The following is a 23,073-nucleotide window of genomic DNA, read 5'->3' on the forward strand; positions in this document are numbered from 1 at the left end:
CCTGGTTTATTTATCAAGCACTTTTCATTTATTGAGCAGAACAGTGATTTTAACAAAATAAAGATTAAAAAAAAAACGGTCTGTACTTTTCAGATTTCCTCAATTATTTTTGCTTAAAGATAGGCCTACTTTTTAAAACAAATTCGAAATCCCTAGCCCTAACCGTAACCCTGACCCAAAATCGACAACACAAAACAAAAACAACACAATCAACAACAACAAAAACATTTAAGAATCACAAAAGTTGTATCAAGAGCTTTTTCTTTTATTGGAAATGCAAAATCTGTGTCAATCAAAATTTACATACAGAATGTATTGTCCCCCATCACATCCACATTGAGTCAACTGAGGATTGAGTATAAAAACGCTTTTTCCTACAGATTCAATTAATAATAATAATAACAAGTTCTTATATAGCGCATTTCACAATAAACTGTATCAATGCCCTTCACATTAGTCCCCTGGTCATTGGGCCAATAAACATCCCTTTAATCTTTCTTAGCTCCCATTTAGGGAGTATACAGCCCCGAGCTTCTGTGGCGCTCCGAAAGCTTTTCATTCACAATATCAACCTCTACCCTCGCAGGTACCCATTTATACCCCTGGGTGAAGAGAAGCAATTATAATAGAGTATCTTGCTCAAGGGCACAAGTGTCACGACCAGGATTCGAACCCACAATTCATCAACCTGGAGAAAAAATATTTTAAAAATTACCCTAAATTATTTTTTGCAAAATGCTGTAAAAAATGTCCCGTGATACAATTTAAAATGAGCTCCTTAAAGCATCAACTTATTTTGAAATTGATTTATTTGTGTGCTCAATCAAATTGGGCTCTATAATCACAATTTTGCAGAAAATTTCACAAACAAAGACTTGGAGATAAGACCTACAAAACCGTCTGCTAACTTTGAAAATACAACATTGGATAAAAACTGACGTTGACTAAAAGTTGCAAGTTGAAAATAAAATAGAAATGTGCAGGATGGCTAATTATAAATGATTAATAATAATAATAAATTAGTACAGTGGACTTTTGTCAGAGTGCCGCCATACTTGCCGAGTGCCATGTGTGATAAGATCTTGGGTCTCTACTTCAACCCAAAAAGTAGCTTAGCTCGACTGTGCTCACTTGAGCCATCTTGCCAAAAACGTCATTTCTTAAATCCAATCTGTGACTGGCATTGTGCTAATATTGGCTTAGCAGGAAAAAAAGTATTAAGCGATATTTTCTGCTTAAGCAGCTCTATGAAATTGGGCCCTGTATAAAGCCTCTAAGCACCCCAACTTGCTAAGCATAGACAACTCTTGCTTAGTAAAAATAGGTTACCAGCCAAAATACTGTACATTGCTGTGACTGGTACCCTGATCATCTCTCGCTAAGCAAAGATTTTGCAAAACGGAATTTTCTGCTAAACAGTTCTTTTGAATTGGGCCTTAGTCTGCATCAATATAAATGAGATATAAAACAAAATGGCGGCACACTGACGTATAAGCCAATTCAAACACACAACATAATGATAAAGGCTGTTTCTGGATTAAAGGCTTGGGCAACGGCTATGACCACGGTTGGCTAGCTGATAAAGCCAGTTACTCTTCAGCAGTATGGCACTGTAGCCAACAGCCATAGCCACAACAAAGACACTTAATCTGAACACAATTCAAACAAAAACATGTAAACAAAACATATACATTTAAAGAAGATAATTTCATAATTTACAGTATAAGAATTTCCAGTATTGATACAAACATATCTAAACTGTACAGAAATATTAATTATTCATTATTGGAATGCAATTATTAAACTCACAAAAAAAAACACCTAAAATATACAAATATTGGCAACTTGTTCCTTTCTACAGTGCATATAAAAACTGGTTAGAGGAGAGACATACATATTTGTGTACAAAATGGAATTTTAAAACAAGAGATAAAAAGGAAAAAATGCTTAGTGTAGGCCTATACTAATAATGTACTCTTTGAAAATAATTTTTGTCCAGAGGCGAAATGAGATGACTTATTTATTAGGGCTGTTTCAGAATTGTTGACAAATTATGGCAAAGGAAACATTTTGTATTACAAAAGTTTGCGTTAGGCTGATTTAGGTTTTTCCATTAGACTGTGGCACATTACACTCAGCAGCCACTGCCAGAAACGTCAGAGCAAACACTTTCTCTTTTTAACTGGGTTTATTTGTGTGTACATTACACAACACTAACATGTCTTGAAACACCATTTCACGAAACATCCTGAATACAATATCTATTAAAATATCTCACTCTTGCCTTTTGTGATATGACTCAAATCTTGCTTTCCCAAATATATATTTGAGAATATCTTGCTGAGAACATTCTTAAAGGCCTGCATGTATAATATTTATCATAAAATATACTTTATATTAAATGATACAACTATCACAATTAAATTCAGTAAAGTAGACTACTTTTCCCAATCAAGTTTCACAAACTATATCTAAATATATATATCATTATATCATTATATATCAATATAATCAATTGTAAAAATACAATATATATTGTAGGTGTGACCCCTCCCAACCCCACCTCTGCCCCGCCCCCAATTATCAACTCTGGAACCCCTTTATGTCATATACGTTTTGGTGACTGTAATATATTATACAATTATTGATAAAAATATTATTTTCATAGAAAACTGCTTTCCACAGATGTTAAAAATCACAAGGCACTGATTAGTGGTGTATACAAAAAACATCAAGTTCATTTTTTAAGATAACTTAGAAATGTACAACTACTTTACATTTCCCTCTACTTAAATTTTTTTTAAAATATAATTCATGAATGTGAAATCTTTGTTTCAAACATGAAAGGCGTTGGTGAATTGTGAATTATTTTTTTTAAATCTACTTGCCGAGTTTTGCAAGTTCCAATAAAATTTTGTTTTTAAAATATTTTGCATATAAAAAAGCACTCTGCACTAATACTTAAAACTTAGAATCAAGATCTTAGACAACTAGTCAAATTTCACAAATGTATGCGTTATGTAAAATGTCTGTACATAGGCCTAACTAATGGACGTGGTTTCATGTTGGAATCCCAAAAATACTTCTTTTAGCAGACGTCTCTTGGTGCAAAACCTTCAATAAAAGTTCATAACTTGAACTTATAAACAGAGCTATAATAATAATTTGAAATTTTGAAATTAAAAAAGAAATATATTCCACAATAGAAATAAAATGTCCTGATAAAAAGGTTTTGAGCATTGAAGCTACAAGAATACACGTACATGTATAAACAATGAGCTCTGGTTTTTGGAAGACTTTATACATACTGATGAGATCTTGAATTTGCGAAGAGAAATCCACTTTGATCCGTTCAGCCAGATTGTATACATGGTTGAACCTTCAAGTTTACTATTTATAGTTAATTCTTATCTTAAGTTAAAAAATACTGTATCATATTTTGATTTATAAAATAATAACAAAAGTGGCACTTTGTATTTAGCTCAATAAGTCAATGATGTATACTAAATAAAGGCTACTGGAGTAGTCAGTATAATGTCCAACTTTAGTGACAAAAAACTTGTTGAAAAAGAAGATGTGATTCTGTTTTAATAACTTTGAGGAGTTGTCCCTAATAAGTATTATCGTAACCAGTGTTTTCCAATCCCGCGCTGTAAATAACAGCGGGCATCTTAGCGTTGTCGCTGTTTGTCCGCCTTGTTGCAAGAGCACCCGTCTGGTTGTGGAGGCGACCGCCGAACGTCGTGCCGTGTTGATTGTGGACTTCACTCGCCTCGATGCGGAACTTGCCCAGTGCTGGTCCCCAGTTCTCCTGAGGGTTCGACATCGCCGTCCAACGCTATAGGGGAAAGAATTCATTAAAAAAAGTTAACAGTTATATTCAGACACATTTGTAAAATATTCAGAAATGCAACTTTGAATCTGCAAAAGATAAAAAATTATGAAATGGCTGACCACAGTTAACAGTATTTTTCAGTGTTCTATGGCACAAGGAAATCATCGACTAGAGAGTTTTATACCCAAAAAGTTTCAAGGTAAACTCCATCAAAGTTCAACAAGTTACAGATCAGGGGTGACAGTCCTTGCTGATGACATCAATTTAAAGTGCTGACGGTGCTAACTACATACAATAACATACACATGTACAATAAACAAAAATGAAACGTAAGCCTACCTAAGAAGAAATCCAGAACAAGTAGCAGAGAAATACAATACAAATGCAACATCTAAGAAAAATCATCAGAGAGGAAAACAATTTTACTCAAGAAACACTTACCTCCATCGCCGTTCCTGGCGTTCTGACAAACTCATAGATCATCATAATCGGGATCCAGACCAACGAACTCATGATCATCATCCAGCCAATGGCGTGAGCCCATGTTGGGAATGGTCCATTGTACTCCGGGGAGGTCCAGTTCATCCAGTTGAAGAGCAGTACAAACTAGAAAAATAGAAAAAAGTTTTGGGGTTTTTTTTTCCTTCAGAAGTTCAGAAAAATTAGATATAGCATTACACACTGGCAATATGTTGCCCTGGTCTTGCATTAATAGCCCCCCCCCCCCCACAACGGTTTCCTATAAACTTCCACTGGAAAAGCCCTTTCCAAAATGAAAATTGCATTTCTCTCTCTATTATATTTTAATATTCATTTTATTTTGTTATTTTTGGTTCATTACTATTGACTTGCGACCAAGAAACAAAAATTGGAAAATATATAAAATATTCTGGGGTTTTTTTTTATGAGAAACTTACGCTGAGTAGAGCGGGCGTGATAGCACACCAGTTGAGAGGCCACCAGAAAAACGATGGGAAGTCCACGTAAGAATCGCCGACCATCGTGCGGATATCGTTGATGAAACGCTTGACACCATAGAACCAGCTGATGGCTATACACTCACAGAGTCCGTAGATGAGCAGAGAGAAACTCGCACCGTAGCTATCCATTAGCTCCACCCAATAGGGACCAGCCTGGAAGGTCAAACAGAGGTCAAAGTTTAATAAGACAAATGAAGGGGTGATAAAGTCACTTGGTAGTGATCTGAAAACACAAATATCACATTGCAAGAAAGAATTTAAAGGCACTGGACACTTTCGGTAATAACTGAAAAATATGTTAGCATAACAATTTACTTGGTAATGAGCAACGGAGAGCTGTTGGTAGTACAAAACATTGTGAGAAACGACTCCCTCTGAAGTAACATAGTTTTTGAGAAAGAGGTAATTTCTCACTAACATTTTTGAATCTGAAAAAGACTTCAGGCTTTCTCAGGCATCTGAAAGCACACAACTTCTTGAGGTCTTTTTCTTCTTTCATAATTTTTTTGCAACTTCGATGACCAATTGCGCAAAATTTTTCAAGGATTTGTTATTTTACCAAACGTACCTTTAAAGGTATTTATGTGATAGAGGACAGAGACCCCTGTAACCTCATTTTTGCCCTTTTGAAGGGTTTGGCTTGATTTCCAGGTTGGGCACCATCCACCTTTTTGACGCACAAGACAGCACAAAAGATGCACACAAGACGGCACAAAAGACGGCACAAAAGACGCACACAAGAGGGCACATGAAAGTATTTTACCATGAAAGTACTTGCTTACCCTTGTTATACACGTAAAACCGAGTAGATAGCCTATAAAGCAAGCAGCCAACATGAGGTAGGTCTTCTTCTTTCGTATATGTGGGAATTCATCAACGATGGCCGTCACTACCGTTTCCATGATAGTGAACTAGAAATCAGAACAAAGAAATATGATTAGGTGAGGTTTGCAGTAGCACCATGTGTAAATCTCTTTTGTGTAGTTTTTGTTTTGAAAAGAACCGGTGGTTGACAATTCAATGTTTCCATCAGTATGTTCTGATCATCTTCAGGAGAATGCTGGACTCTGTTGCTTGGTGCTTCCGTTCATTCATGCAGATCACGTAGTTCCTATGAAGGTAATCTTTTTGTGAGATCTGTAATATTGCACAATTTATATTATCCTAAAACTATCTACCTTTGGTGCCACACTTATGACTTCTTCGAACAAAACTCAAAATCAATTCCAATAATATTTGAACAATGAGGGGAGATCTCTTTTAACATTTTTTACAAATGAGATAAATTGGCTTACCTGACTGTCAAGACCGAGGGTAAGCAACATGACGAAGAAGAGGATGGCCCAGAGTGGAGAGACGGGCAGACGTGCCACAGCTTCAGGGTAGGCAATGAAGGCAAGACCAAACCCTGAAAGAGACAGGAAAGGTTCAAAAAGACATTGAGGTAAGTAGGTTTTGGAGCACACTTCAAAAAATGAGAGCAATGGAAGCAGTCAACTTTGTACGTTGATCGAGAGTTCTCACGGTCAGCCCCAAGTGTCTGGAACTGTCTACTGGAACACATACGCGCTTTAAACTAAAAAAAATCGCTTTAAGACAATTCTGAAATTAATTAAGTACACTGTACATCTCCTGTTATTTGAGAAACCTTGGCGTCACATCAACCAGAGTAAATAAAATGAAATGAAATGAAATGAAACTTTTAAATGCAACCTTAGACTCACCTTCATCGACGACCTCCCCGACTTCTCGTCCCAGTTCATTGGCCATGAAGCCCATGATGGAGAAAATAACAAAGCCGGCAAAAATACTGGTGCAACAATTCAGCGTTGCCACCAGGACGGCATCACTGATAGTAAAGAAAACAAAAATATATGTGAGGTATTTGTCGGAAATATCAGTATGGAGAAACAAGCCAAAACAGGCCAACAGGGGTGAAATTATAAAAAAATGTTTGTACATTTCTTTGCCAAAATATATTTAATTTTATTTTGCAAACTTCCTTCTTGAAAAATAGCATTGAAACAAAATGTGCCTGTGTTTTTCCAAGAAACAACTCGACTTTAAACCCCTTTTCTCAGTTTTATTGTTTAACATCTCTTGATGTTTCTATACTTCCACAACTTTTGAACCAAATACTTACAAGTAACAGTTGTTATGAAATTTGTTGTAAGAGGACAGCGTGATGAGACCGCCCCAGGCTGCGCTGAGTGAGTAAAAGATCTGCACCGCTGCATCCAGCCACACCTAATGACAACAACAACAACAACAACAACAACAACAACAACAGCGTCAGAGAACTCAATATAAAATATGGTTGCATTCTTGTTTGAACAAAAAATTGTAAAAAAATAACTCTAAATGCAAATTGAAGTAAAATGTGAATGTATGACAGAACGCAAGCCCAGTTGTTCAACGAAAACAACCCCTTGATGAAGCTTTATTAACCACTTTGACCTCTTTTAACAGGTGTCACCGTGGTGCAGTGGTTAGACTGGACTTGCAATCACAAGGTTGAAGGTTCAAATTCCTACCAAACCAACTGCTAATTCCAAAATGACTAGAATAAGTATTGTGGTCTAGTTACTGAATCGTAATTTCTTGATTTGTGCAATTCATAATCATAGATGTAAAACCAATATAAGAGACACTGGCTGATGCCAGCTTGGTGTTTTATCCCCTTGTGGGAGTTTGCTGAGTTCGTTTCACAGGAAAACAACCAAACAAACAAACAAACATAGTTACCTGTGGATTGGCGAGGGTCTCCCATCTCGGCGTGATGAAGAATTCGACGCCTTTTTCATAACCTGGCAGGGTTACTCCTCGGATTAGCAAGATAACCAAGACAAGATATGGGAACGTCGCTGTGAAGTACACCACCTGATCACAAGAAAATAAGCAAGAAAGACTTCAAATGGGAGGCAGTCCAGGAAGAATCAATTTCCAGGAGTCAAATTAAAGCCACACAATTTGAAGAAAAAAGCTCTCCCATAAACAACAAAATAGAAGCTACATTGCTAACAAAACAGTGTTTTCCTTGTAACAAGAAAAAACAATACTTTGGCCTCCTGTAGGCCTATAGTGCACAACATCTGGGACTAGTGGAAAAGCTGATGAACCAGTTTAGTGACAAGCTAACTGAGCCTTTTGGCTAGTCACTGGAAAAATTAAGGGGTAACCCACCCAAAACACTTTTGCATAATTCAGTTTTTGCCTGCTGCATTTTGACAGCAAGTGAACATGTTTGTCAACCAAACTAGATATATCTTAGTACAGTGTTCCAAATGTCACATAGCCTGCACTCCAGACTATACATTACCTTTCCAGATGACTTGACCCCCTTGAAGAGGCAAGCAAAGATGATAACCCAGGCTAGGAGTAAACATAAAGCTAGCTGCCATTGAATGCCGCCTGGCTCCCCAATAGAGTCCGATTCTTGTAATACTTGAAACCTATCGATTAAAAAAACATTCCAGTTATCAAATTGTTATTACCAGATAAAACCAAAAGGTAACCAAAAGCTTATTTTAACCATAAGATTTGCTGAACAACAAAAACGGACTTGCAAAATATATGTTTCCAAGAACTAAGATTTGCTAAATATTGACTTGCAAAAACAAGATTTGCCACACATACTCGCAAAAAACAGACTTGCCAAACATACACACAAAAAAGAAATCTGCTAAATATACTTCCAAAAAAGTAAGACTTGCAAAAGACAGGATTATCCTCAAACTAGATTTGCAAAAAACAAGATTTGCTGAATATCGACTTGCAAAAAACAACAATTTGCCCTATAAAACAAAACATACTTACTTCCAGTATTCTTCTGATGCCGTTCGCCTCATCTTTTTGAATGGATCAGTGTATAGCGTCAGATTGAAGCCTCCATAATTACCAGTTATATTATAAAGATCAAGCTCGGCCATCGATAAACTTGATAATTTAACACATCTGAATTTAAAAAAGAAAACAAGCAGATAAAATAACCATGAGGTCCTGAAAGTGAAATTAAATACTCTGAGATTTTTGTAACTGCAAAAGATGGGGTAGGGGTGTCTTTCCCCACCTTCCACTTCCGGCACCCTGGTTCGATTTCCACCAGTGGCACTACACACTGTGGAGACGGTTTTCAGTCCCTGATAATTGCAACGGATATGCACACATAGAGTTGTGCAGACTTCTTAAACAATGAAACAAAGGTTCCCACAATGTTTAACTTTGTCCCCTCACTGTCTTTTTCAGATAAGGGAAAAATAGAACAGAAATATAGAAAGTCAACACCCACAACTCGGTGTGTGCAAAAGTGATAGTGAGTTAAATGTTTTTTTTGTGTTTTTTTTCGTTTTTTTTTTTTAGGGGGGGGGGGGGGGTGCTTTTATGAAGGTTGCCCCCCAAAATTATAATACTCTTCATACAGGGTTTATGAAATTGGTCCAGCTATCTTACGTGTTATTAAATGTCATAATTCCGCCCGAGCCCAGACAGTCTTGGACGAGGTTAGCACACAGGGGCGTGTTCCACAATTGACCACACCCGACCCATGGTAGCACCGATGTGAAGGAAGCAAACATGTAGTAAAGTGTGTACATGATGATCACGTTGTAATAGATTCCCACATAGGCTGAGACTATCATCATTCCATAACCCACACCTGGAATCAAATCAAAAACACAATGCTCAAAATGGGCGTGTTCCCTTTTTGACCACACCCGACCCAAGGTAGCACCGATGTGTGAAGCAAACATGTAATAAAGTGGTACATATTGCAGTAGCTACCCACGTAGGCTGATGCTATCATCATTCCATAAACCACACCTGAAATAAAATCAGAATTAGATGAAACATCAGGAGGGCGTGTCATCCTCGCATCAAACTGGGCCACACCCTACAAAAGGGGGATGTTGATGTTAAAGGAACATTACAGAAAAAACTTGTCTAAGGTCACAGATTTACATAAAACTTACACGGTCTTAATGATGATAATAGTAGGAAAGATCCCTTGAAATATTTCTGTCTGAAATGTTATATTTTTTGATGAGAAATAAAAACTAACTTCCTGTTTGAAGTTTATAGCTCAAGAAGCGTTTTGGTAATTTTTTTTTAATTCACAAAAAATGTATAATTGGTTTTTCATTATAGTTGTGACCTAGATGGCAGATTGATCTCAAACTTCTACAGGTTTGTCAGTTTATGTATATGGTGGATTATATAAAGTATACACTGCCAGCAACTGTTAATTCTGTAATTATTCCTTTCATTTCAGGAGGAAAACATCTACTTACAGTACGTGTATCAACACCCATGTTGTTAACTATTTAAAACTTGTCGCTTGCAACTTTACAATGCCATTCCAAGATCTGAACAATGCATACATAATTCAAACATGATATAAAATTCCAAGTTTATCAAATAAAGGTTTTGTTTTGATGAAATTTCTGTTCATTTTTATATTTTTGCCGAAGGAAATTTGATTAAAAACAACAACGATCATGAGTGAGTAGTTCGCTGCATAGATGATGAAAACCAAATTAAGACAAACTCAATATTTTCTTTTTACAGTCTTGCAATTTCCCAATTTCTCGAGCAATGGCCTTGTTTTGATGTTGTTTCTGTTAAATTTGATATTCCTGCAGACAAAGTTTTTATTGAAAACAATAATAATATCATAAGTATATAGGTCACTCCACTAGGCCCTCTGTTTGATGAAAAACAAATTATTTAGTTGACCAAACTCAATATTTTCTCTTAGCAATTTTGCTTTTTTCCAATTTAATAATGAACGGCCTTGTTTTGATGAAATTTCTGTTTATTTATTTATATATACATATAAATAATATTTAAAAAAAGGTTACAACACACCGTATCAGAGACATAATAAACTTGCACAAGCAGCAGGCAGAAATTCCTAGCTTTGATTGCAAGCTCAAACAAAGCCTCCACCACTAGTGGAACAAGGGCGGTAAAATAAAGTTAACTTTGTAAAGTGGATTTCACACTCCAAAAGACAACCAACAAATATTGACTGTTTTTCTTCATTTTATTAAACCAGTAGGTTTTATTCAAAGGAATAAAAAGTTGTACATGTATCACACCTGCAATTTTTATTACTGCATGCTGTCAATATTGACTAGGGGGGGGGGGGTAATAAAAGCAGCTCAGGCCCAAGGGTTTTTAGGAGATAGTAATCATAGTGTGAAAAGGCCGGCCAAACACCTGGGCCCAATTTCATATAGAGCTGCTAAGCACACAAATTTGCTAAGCATGAAATTTCTTCCTCGATAAAAACAGGATAACTAGCCAAATTTCCGTTTGTTGCATAGTGCTTGTTACTGGTATTCAGCTTTTGTTTGCTTATCCTGAAAATCAAATGGAAATTTGGTTGGTAAACCGGTTTTTATCAAGGAAGAAATTTCATTCTAAGCAAATTTATGTGCTTAGCAGCTCTATGAAATTGGGCCCTGGTAGTGTTAAAGGGCTATACACTTATATTAAATATACACAACCATTCCATACAGAAAACTAAACCCACAATAATTTTCATCCGAGCTTTTTTAAAATGGATTGAAGAAAGTTCTAGGGCCCTGGTCACCTGTTTTAGCTATTCAGCAAGACTTCCCTGTGCATGGCAAGTTTCAATGCCTACAGGTTCTATGAAACTGGACCCTGTGCTGTAAGTTTCTCAGTTCTTTTTTTGTGAATGGAAAGTAAAACAGGCTTCCCCTTCGAAAGTTTCCGATACAACCTCAGCAGCAGCCAGCAGCCATGGAAAGCACTTTTTAAGGGTGGTCAAAGGCGCTAAACCAAAACTAAACAACTGAATAACTGCTCAAAACTTTCCATCACGCATTCAAACTAATGCAAATCCTGCTTCGTCCGTGAGAATGCATCTCAATGAATAAGTTCTCCTTTCTCAAATTTCTTTTTTTCAACTACAAGTCTCCTTCTGTTTGATCAAAACCAAACAACTTAAAAACTGCTCAAAACTTTCCATCATGCATCAAACTAATGCAATTCCTGCCTCGTCCGTGAGAAAGCATGTCCGTGAAAGTTTCCTCTCTCTCAAATTACACAAAACCCAGGAGTCTCCTTCCATTTGATCGAAACCAAACAAGTTACAAAGCCCAATTTGACAAAAACCATTTCACAGTAATTCAATCACTCTCTGTTTTACACTTCCCCCAGCCATTCATTCAATAACACCTTTTGTGTATTTATGGAATCTGAAACAATATGAGAAGATTTAACACGTGTTGGATTGAGTAACTGATATGCGATAGCCAAGCTTGTTTATGAATTAAACACAAACAATGTTGTTAATACCGCGGTAGACATTACTAATTATACAGCGGGTATTTTTTAAATAGTACCAGTGTTTGTTGTGCATGGAATGAAATAGGTGTTATAAATGCTGGTAGAAGTCTTGTAACAAGTGGTCAGTAATAGAATACCACTTGTGTTATGTTTCCATTAGCCTTTTATTGTGCTTTTAATAATGCCCTGCAATTCAACCTGCACTTTCTCAGGCAAGATTAAATCTACGAGAAGTTTGCAGACGGGTTTGAAGGTGCTCACAAGACAGACATTGTCCCTGGCCCACCATAATTTTGAATACTAAAAATGGAGGGGAAAATCACTAATATCCACCAATGTGGCAAACTACTTTGGGGGAAAATGGTTTCTCAAACTGTTGCAGTAGCACCATGTGTAAACCTCTTTTGAGTAGTGTTGGTCCTGAAAAGAACCGGTGGATGACAACTCAACGTTTCAATCGGTAAGCTTTGATCGTGGAGAATGCTAGTCAGCTTTTCATTTCACTAGCCTGTTAGATTCTGAGCATGCAGTTCAACACTAAACTAGCCAGCTGGACCCTCTGGGGTGAACTCCGACTGGCCCTGAGGTGCTTTAACTGACATTTGTTCAGTGGGCCACTACTTAGAACGCTGACATGGAACCAATGGTATCTGCCCCCCCCCCTCCACCCCTCCCTCATCGTTCCTATTGAACACAATATATTTTCCACTTGGAAAGGGGTATCCCCCCCCCTAAAATCCTGTAAAAAATTCCTGAGAATCCAATTTCAAAGCGCACAATGAAAGTACAAATGATGGGAGGGGGTAAAGGATGATGAACTTACCTCTGAACATTGGAACCGCCCTCCAACATGAGATGGGTCCCAGACTGCAATACTGACCAAAGCTGACTTCGAGGAAGAACAAGGGTAGACCGGCAAACGCCAACATAATGACGTATGGGATCAGAAAAGCACCTAGAAGGAGGTTAAGATTTACATTTTAAAGATTAATTTGGGATCGAACAAAGAAAATGGACTAGAGCGGGATTTGAACCAACAACTTCCGGTTAAGTGTGAGGGTTTGGCACAGTATCACTTATCCCCGTGGAATACAGCCCTGGGATGCTGCTAGATCTGTTTTACTCAACGGTTTCCCCGGCACACTTTCACACTGTCTCCGCCTATAGGTCCCTATTCAATGGAGTTCTAGTTGAACATTTCAAGAATATCCCCTGGGTTTTACTAATTACCCCTACTCCAGGGGAGGGGTGGCTATGCCCCGATGAAACCCCTTAGCTAGGGCAGATCAGGGGTTAAGCGATTTTTAGTGTGAAAGGGCCAGCCATTTTTCCCCTAAGTAGTGTGAAAAAAGGCTTGTGTCTTTTGAATGAGTGGGCACGAAGATGGCCATGAGATTGAGATGCTCAAAGGTCGCAGAATGAGAAACGGGAGACAGGATAAACCCAGGAAGATTAGAATCTCGCAACTAGTCAGCTACGTATCTCATCCAACGCTCTGTTTGACGTACATGCATCCACCCTTGAGCTGCCACAGTCTCTGATAAGCTACAAACATTCACCACCAAATCCCCAAGAGGTCTTCTTCAACTTATGTAATATATCTGCAGAATATGCCTTTCAAATAAGCACAAAAAGGTCTTGACAACTTGTAACAAAATGTCATATCTGTAAAATTTGCCTTTTAAATTAGGCAAAAAGGTCTTTAACTCTTGGACCAAATGTCATATATATACGCTCTTTTGCACTTCTTGCAAAAAAAATGTCATATATAAGCAGAATTTGCCTTTTAAATAAGAGCGAAAAGATACCTTGTTGCGCTGAATGTCATATTAAAGGAACACGTTGCCTTGGATCGGACGAGTTGGTCAAAACAAAAGCGTTTGTAACCGTTTTTTATAAAATGCATATGGTTGGAAAGATGTTTTAAAAGTAGAACACAATGATCCACACAAGTTTGCCTCGAAATTGCGTGGTTTTCCTTCTACTGTGCGAACTAACATGGTCGGCCATTAATGGGAGTCAAAATTTTGACCCCCATAAATGGGCCGACGTGTTAGACGACGAGGTAAAAGGAAAACCACGCAATTTCGAGGCATGTTTGTGTGGATCATTGTATTCTACTTTTACAACATCTTTCTACCCATATGTATTTTATAAAAAACAGTTACAAACGCTTTTCAAAGACCAACTCGACCAATCCAAGGCAACGTGTTCCTTTAAAGCAGAACTTTCCTTCCATGTTAGAGAAAAAAGGTCCTTTACCAGTTGCACCAAATGTCAAATCTGCAGAATGTGCCTTTCAAATGAGAGCTATTTCTTTTCTTCTCAAGTCTAATTTTTCTCAAGTCCCTTTTGGGACCATAAGTCATTGCTTTCTAACAAAAAACAATTCTCCTAAACCGCATATTTTAAGTTCCCCCCCCCCTTCCAGAATTTTGTTGTTAAAAAAATACAAGATAAACTGCAATAGTAGTAAGCTTGGGCGATATCACGATATTATCGAATATCGCGATATTAATTTGGAAAGGATTTCGATATCGGATGGATTTGGTTTTAATCGAAATATCGATATATCGCGATATATCGCGATATATCGCAAGAATCGCGAAATATCGCGATATCGATTAAATATCGCGATGTATTTGCTAGCTTAGACATCTTGCACCCCATAGGTTTGGAGTAAAACCAGAAGAATAGGTCATTAGAACACCTCTCTTATGCTATGACTTTCTCTTCTACAACTTTAACTTGGAGTTTGAAGACTGTTGATGATGTCAAATTCAATTAATCGCGATTATATCGAATATCGCAATATATTGTCGGCGATATATCGTGAATAAAATAAATCGATATCGCCCAAGCTTAAACAGTAGGCCTAATTAACCAAAAGATGAATGCAGACTATTGTTTATAGTAATGTCTGGTACCCACCTCCACCATTGCGATAGCACAGGTACGGGAAGCGCCAGACGTTCCCCAGACCGACGGCATACCCAGTACACGAGAGTAGAAACTCAAATTTGTTTCCCCAGTTTCCTCGTTCGACGTTTTCATCTCCATCTTCATCCGCTTCAACAAGATCCACTTTACTCTGAAGTAAAAGAAAAAAAAGAAGAAATATAGTTAAAGGAAAATTACAGAATTGGTGTTTGCTAACAAAGCTGTTTTTGCAGTAAACTGACAAACCTGTAGAAGTTCGATCCGCCATCTGGGTCTCAAGAAAATAGTAAAAAATTTATTTAACATTTTGCATAACATCCATTCGACAAAAAATAAAAATAATAAAACACTCACTGAGCGATAATCTCCAAATGAGAAATTAGTTTTATTTATTCCTCATCAAATATGACATTTTAAACAGAAATATTTCAAGGGATGTTTTCGAATATCATCATCATTAGACTGTGTAAGTTTTATGTAAATCTGTGATGTTAGACAAGTTTCTTTCTCACTAACTCTGTAATGTTCCTTTAATCAAATTTATTTATTCATTCTGGTTACGAAGGCCGCCATGGATTCTTAGAAAACCTAACTTAATTATTAAACAAGCCAAGAACGCCACGGAGAGAAGACGAGGAAGGAAGTTTCAATTTTAGATGTGGGAGGAAAACCCCTGAGAATTATTCCAGGGAAAAGCCACATAATTAAGTTTGGCTATCCCTGAGAATCTAATCCATGCCCCCGGTAGGATTTGAACCACGGTCCTGAAGATTGAAGGCAAGGAAAGTAATCATTTATACGCAAATCTGGCCGTCCCAATACAGCAAGTATGAGCAAGCTTGATTTCATCTTTAAAAGGGCAAGGCTTTCTTTCATTTCCCACTTCCGCTGGAAAATCTTTCAGAAGATTTTCAGGGGCACCAGTGCCAAGACCATGCAAAGACAACAGCATGAGTATAATAATATGTTTGTATCCCTAATGAAATTATTTTAAAACATATTGCTCAGGGTAAGGACCATGTTCAAAATGTAATTAAAAATTACTGACAATTTTTATTTATTTATTGTCGGGGGGGGGAGGGGCGGTATTCACCATGAACTCATCTCTTTTTTATGTGAACAATATGTGACGATGCTGAATAGTGTCATAACAATATCAACAACTTTGTTCAAACCAGTTTTTGGGGAGAACAGTTGGACTCAAAGTAAATGTTTCCAGACTCAAAACTTTACAAGCTGTATACCGAAAAAGTACGTACTTGTGGTGAAGTGTGAAAGATGATAAAGCATAGACTCGAATAATGTTTGCCCAACATGTCAGTGATTCTTTACTTGACAAACCAATAAAATCAAGTCAAAGAGACTGTGCCGATTTGAGATAAAACTTGTTGAACCTGTGGGTCGTATTTACTGTGCAGCGTTAAAACCTTGGGCGTGTGTCCACAAAACAGGTGTGAAATTCGCCAGCGTCCTACAACAATCGGTTGTCAAATCAATCGCTGAGGGTTCTATTGATTTAGCAGCAAAGATTCCACTCTACTGATTCATTGGTTAAGCCCTACTGTAAAATAACCCATATTTATCGACAGTTGGCCTATTTACCACTGTAGTAATAAAAGTGATTTTACTGTTTATTTATTCAGCAATTTCACGAGCAAATACAAGTTTATACATGGGATAAAACTCTTAAAAACATTTTACAATTAAAAGGCCCCTCTTGACACAACACAAGATAGTAGCACCTTCTGCAAAAAGTCTGAAACAGCTCTGTACAATTGTTGTCGCATGGTCATACAATTGCTTGATAAAAAGAACCCTCTACTTTCTTTAGTCACGGCATTTCCTGGCCAAGCGAAACAATGGACTTAATCTCTGGTGTTTCTGATCAGCAGAGTGTGGGTTTGAGTCCCTGTCGTGGCACTTGTGTCCTTAAGTAAGACACTTAACCATTATTGCTGGGTCCTTCCCATGGGACGTAAAGCTATGGGTCCTGTGTGTTGTGTAAGCCAAGTTAAAGAACCCAGGGCAACATCCTTACATACGCCCTTAAAAAAGCCTTAGCTACATGTATAGCTACAGCTGCCAACTCATTATCGGCCTTAGCTGGGAATTCTAAAGCTCTTCCACTCATCTTTCCCAAAAGCAAATAAACCAAGTTTTTTTTAGAATCAGGGGGAAATGCCAGCTGGTTGGCAGGTTATACAACTCAAAACAATTAGCCCCTATATCTGTCATGATCCCAAAATCTTTCAACATCAATCATCAACAGTTAATAGTTCAAAAAAATAAATGAAATCTAGAGAAAGCACGGTTCAAAGGGAGTTAGAATGTCTATCACTACACAAGAGCTGAACTGGTGACACATTGGAGTTGTAAACACGTTACCAGAGGAAAAAATTAACTTGGAAGCGTAAAAACTACAATAGCGTCCCTTAAAAAATGGCGTCAAAGACATTCCACATGAATCATAAAGCGTGGCACTGTATGACAATACACAACAGTATCACACTCCATTCGTATATTTTACAGCCCTATGCACAATGTGTGAACCTTTTCAACTCAAACACAATGGGTTTAGTCTTCCCTGACCAACTCAGCGTGGAATTCCGTTTGACTATAATCAAATGTGATTCATAACGTATAATAAAATATTTCCCTTTGGGTTTTTGGGATGCATTGCTATCAAGCATGACAGATCTACATACGTGACCTACAAACAGCAAGTTCATGTGCAATATGTGGAGTTGCTCTGTGTACCACTGTACCAGCATGGTCGCCGCAGAAATTACAGGAGCTATTTAAAATGGGAGATTTTATGTTCACTGGGTTTATAGAACGTCATTTGAATTTTTATAGAGTAAATTTATGCTCAACCCATGGTTGACCATAAGCATGCCAAAGTGTTTCTTTTTAAGTGTCTTGCTTAAAGCCATTGGACCCTTTCGGTACAGAAAAAAAATAAAAGTTCACAGATTTACAAATAACTTACAGGGTTTACAGAAGGTAGTGGTGAAAGACTTCTCTTGAAATATTGTTCCATGAAATGCTTTACTTTTTGAGAAAACAGTTAAACAATATCAATTCTTGATAGCGAGAATTACGGATTTATTTTAAACACATGTCATGACACGGCGAAACGCGCGGATACAAGGGTGGGTCTTCCCGTTCGTTTCTCCCGACTCCGATGACCGATTGAGCCTAAATTTTCACAGGTTTGTTATTTGATATATAAGTTGTGATGCACGAAATGTGGGCCTTTGACAATACTGTTTACCGAAAGGGTCCAATGGCTTTAAGGAGACAAGTGTACATGGGGAGTTGTACCTCCATGGATGAACCCTACAATCTGCTGAAATACCAAAGAGCTTGGGTCTGGTGCTCTTATTCGCTCAGCCACGACATGCCACTATACATAGTATGAAATCGTCATTGAGAAAAACATCCATCAAAATATAATGCTCAAAATGCTAGCGATTGGAGAAATGGAGTAAAACAAGTAGTCTTGGAGAGCAAGTGATAGTATACAACCAATAATTTAAAAAACTCCCTCTCAACTAATGTACTTTTTGAGAAAGGGGTGATCTCACAAGTCCCAAATCCGATGTTTGAAAAAAGAAGACTCATGTACAGGCTCTTTTTCATTATGTATCTGATGACCAATTGAGCTAATTTTTCACAGATTTGGTATATTTGATATGTTGGGTCATATAAAGTGCAGATACTTGACAATTACCTATGTTGTCGGCATGCTTTCAATAATGCAATAAATGTTTCGCAAGGTTCAATAGCTTTACACCTAGGTAATAAAGTAGGGTTAAGTGTAAAATGTGTAAAATACACGACAGAAAACAAAAGACAAACTCCACAGTTATAAAAGCATCAATAAAACTGTTTGAGTGAAGTAGCATGTCAACATAACATGATTGGGGAGGTGTGAAGATCTGTGAGCAGCTGAGCTTTTTACTGCTACACCCTGCCAGGGTAACTATTTGGCTATTTCTATCGGACTTTTGTCAGCAATTCAAGTATGAAAATGTCAACTCCATTTTGAAATCATTTAAGATTTAAAAGGTTTTTTGAAGAGCTTAGGTAGCCAGACATTGACCAATAAGCCTTTTTGAGGTATGGTGGACACAATGCTACAACACTGTAAAGTTGTGGTAAATTTGTGCGTATTGACCATAGAAATAGAATGTATGTTATTCAGTGAAGTGCGCATTTTTGGGCGACGCGGCATTTACACGTAAAGCCACGACCACCAACATGGTGAGCGTGGCTTCAGTGGCGGCGTGTGACCCGCGCGTATTACGTCCGCCATACCTCAAAAAGGCTTATGGAGTTGGGGTAGCACTTGTTAAAGGCACAAGACGGCTTGACTTGTCCGGTCAAAACTGGCCCAACCACAAAACTACTGGCCTTGGGTCTGTGATTTAAGTGCAAAATAATCAAGCCTGAGGTTTCGTTTTTTATCTACCATCCCCATGTTTCAGTCAAAACTGTTATTAATCGCAATAATGGTGCTGACGGAAACATTACTTATCTAAGTCATACTTGCTCAACTTGATAATAATTACATGTACCAGCATAGTGAAATGATTGTGTTCCTGATTTTATAAGATTAATATTTTATCTGTTAAACTTCTGTCAATTGACACGTTAACTGTGCCCCTTTTATTTTAACAAATCCTGGATCTGGCATTTTAACAAACTGATTTGAGGATGTCCCTATTTCATACTTGACTGATATACAGTATAACTACACGGCTGTAAAAGCTATCGTTTGCCTTTCTTGTCTGACCATTAAAACTTGTATAGGATTTGAGGGATTGCATGGTGGGGTATCAATATATATTTGGTTTGCGGTAACACCATGTGTGTATCTACTTGCCAGGTAGAGTTGTTCTTAGGGAACTGTCTTGCTTTATTCTACTGCCGTGGAGCAGATAATCGGAGGTTCGGAGAGACTTTATTCTCAGTTCTGAAAAGAACTGTCCTGCTTTATAACTATTACCAGGGCGGAATTGTCACACGGTTGTTAGTGCGTATGTTGGGATGCACCAAGTGATGCGGATACTGGTCTTTCCAGAAGTATACCCTGCTATTAAGTATGTTGAGATAATGTTATCAATGGTAAATATAGTTTTCAAAGATTAACACGAATCGCTTTTGATCTGTGTGTACACTGCACACTTCACTTTTTAATACACCAAGCATAGTGTAAATATACAAAGCGGATATTGTGGTCAATCATAAATGATACAGTTATGAGGTACTATTATCTTTGTGTGTCCAGACCAAGCAGTACAGTGCACTGGACTCGAGTTCTGGTGGTAAATCCGGGTTTAGGTTTGAGTCCGCGTCATGACATTGACGCTAAGTGTCCTTAAAGACAGTGGACACTATTGGTAATTACTCAAACAAATTATAAGCATAAAACCTTCCTTGGTAACGAGTAATGTGGAGAGGTTGATGGTATAAAAACATTGTGAGAAAAGGCTCCCTCTGAAGTGACATAGTTTTTCGAGAAAGAAGTAATTTTCCACGAATTTGATTTTGAGACCTCACACTTAGAATTTGAGATCTCGAAATCAACCATCTAAGCGCACACATCTCTGGTGACAAGGGCGTTTTTTCTTTCATTATTATCTCGCAACTTCGACGACCAATTGAGCTCACATTTTCACAGGTTTGTTATTTTATGCATATGTTGGGATTCACCAAGTGAGAAGACTGGTCTTTGACAATTACTAATAGGGTCCACTGCTTTAAGCAAGACACTTACATGTTATAGCTTTTCTTAACCAAGGGGGGAATGGGTACCTGTGTGGGGTGGGTTTAGATTGGTGCGCTACATTAGTTGGCAGCACAAGCTGTATTCCCCAGAAACGAGTGCAAAGAATTGGAGGACATTTGCTCTATAAATAAATGTAGAAATTATTTTCTGCTACAAAGCGGAACATAACATATATCTTTTGATTATTGAACAACATCTTGAGATTTTTGACATCTAACATTTGATACCCTTCAATTTACATTCAGTAAGATTACAATGAACAATTTATTTTGAAAAAAATCTTCAGTAGACCTACAGTTAACTTTTTTTATTTAAAGTTTCCAATGCTTATAAAACCCTTCCCCGATGAGTAAATGAGAAAAGATTGGGGAAAATTATTGAGGCAGAAAATTCTTTTTTGTCGTTATGACTTCAAAATTGCACAACGATGATACCGGAAGCAGTTTCTTGACAACCCAGCCAGTATTTATTGGTGTCTCACCAAACATCAACATTTGTCTTTGATGTCGCACAATAAATTAATAAAATACTGCATGTCAACCACAGCAGGTGTGGGTTTTTGGTTTTTTTGCAGATTTCACAATTGCCTGAAGACTTTTCACTCAGGTGGAAAAAAAGTCATAAAGATCTATTTGTTTGTTGGTTCAGCCGTCGATTTCACCAAACTCCTCTTAACTTAGGATTAATCTTAGGACTAACGACGGTTCAGTTCCGTATCCAAATACGTATGAAGCATTGAACCCATCCTAAGTTAGGACGGGTTACTCGTCCTAACTAGAGTTAGGATTAATCCTATCGTTTCATGAAATCGGCTACAGGGAAAACTATCAAGGACAGATGTATAAATGTCGGTAATAATCTGGCAGATATTTTCTCTATGATCACACATGGTGAGGGCTTTGTCATCAATTATGAGATGAGCTGGCTTGAAAAGTACTTGACTACGAAGCTTTAAAAAAATAGATTATTCTAGTTTCCAAGAATGGAATGCATATAATTCATGGAAAAAATAAGTGGTGTAAATTAAGATTATCATGTAGACTAAAATTATCACAATCTTAATTCTGACAAATGTAAGAGATATTACACTCTATAAATAGTTTGTAATATCAAATTTAAAGTGGGTGGGTGTCTAATTCTAAATCACATTGTCATTCATAGGGCTGGTCTATAAAAAAATGGAATAATGTCAAAACAATGTAATGTTTAAACATGGGGGGTAGCACCATGATGCATTAAATGAGTGGGCCTACAGAGCCCAGTGTGTCCAGACAGATTTAAATAATAAAAACAAAAATTATCCAATTTAATAATATTGAATTATATGCCAAATACCTGGAATAATAATTGAATCATTCCAATACACCACTATATAATCATACAGTAAGGTATAATCATGACGACACAGGTGTATACAGTGCATGGTGCATGGAAGAATCGGAGGTCCACAACTTTCCACTTACCCCCCTCCCCCTCTTCCCAAAAACTCATCCCCGATCTAACTAAGAAAAAAGAAAAACACTTACTGATCCTGTGGGAATCACCTCGTCATCTTTCCCCATTTTGCCTCCTTTTGTGGTGCGATGAACTAAAATGGAGGCTGGTTTTCACAATGACGTCAAAACCAGAATTGAATATTTCAGGTACCACCAGGTTTCGACGAGACGTGAAATCCTAACTGTACCCGCCAGTGACCCACCGGTTCAAAAAATGATAAATGGGGAATCGTAAACCGGGGGTAATTTAACTGTGAATCGGGGTCAGGCCGGACCCATCACGGTGATATGGGGACGGTTTGTACGATCCTTTTGTTATGTAAATTGAGCTCGAGGAAATAATTCTCGGTCTACGATCACTGTGTGATACTGTCAGGTGAGATTTCAGTGCCTCACGTACGGCGCCATACGCTTAGGGCAGTGCTCAACCATGCGTATATTTTGACTGTATTTAGATATCAGGTATATAGCCATGTAATAATGCTATTGTTACGTGATCATCATTGGTAGGTTGGAACAGCGCCATCTGTTGTCGGTTGTGTGTGAAATTGAATCCTTTGCTTTAAGATTGTACATAAAAAAAAGATCCAACCCCCAATTTTTATCCTTCAGCAGTGTAAAAATTGGTGCTGAAAGGTTCTTTTACGTTTGATAACATAAATTGCAATAAAAACTTGCATGGTAAAACGTAACAGCAGCCTCGGATTGAGCAAC

General features: G+C 37.5%; 1 protein-coding gene across 1 annotated transcript; it reads right to left on the minus strand.

Moving 5' to 3' along the window:
* Positions 1-2,577: 2,577 nt before the first annotated feature.
* On the minus strand, positions 2,578-22,667 carry LOC139948237 (sodium- and chloride-dependent glycine transporter 1-like). The gene is made up of 14 exons (XM_071946326.1): positions 22,390-22,667; positions 15,061-15,220; positions 12,953-13,084; positions 9,265-9,469; positions 8,632-8,769; positions 8,135-8,267; positions 7,561-7,695; positions 6,959-7,062; positions 6,540-6,664; positions 6,111-6,223; positions 5,598-5,726; positions 4,753-4,968; positions 4,277-4,441; positions 2,578-3,838 (listed from the first exon to the last, which is right to left on the minus strand). The coding sequence occupies exons 1-14, from the start codon at positions 22,423-22,425 to the stop codon at positions 3,611-3,613; spliced, it is 2,019 nt and encodes a 672-aa protein (XP_071802427.1). The 5' UTR covers positions 22,426-22,667; the 3' UTR covers positions 2,578-3,610.
* Positions 22,668-23,073: the final 406 nt, after the last annotated feature.

The sequence above is a fragment of the Asterias amurensis genome, chromosome 15 (assembly GCF_032118995.1).
Source record: "Asterias amurensis chromosome 15, ASM3211899v1".
NCBI classification, from domain to species: domain Eukaryota; kingdom Metazoa; phylum Echinodermata; class Asteroidea; order Forcipulatida; family Asteriidae; genus Asterias; species Asterias amurensis.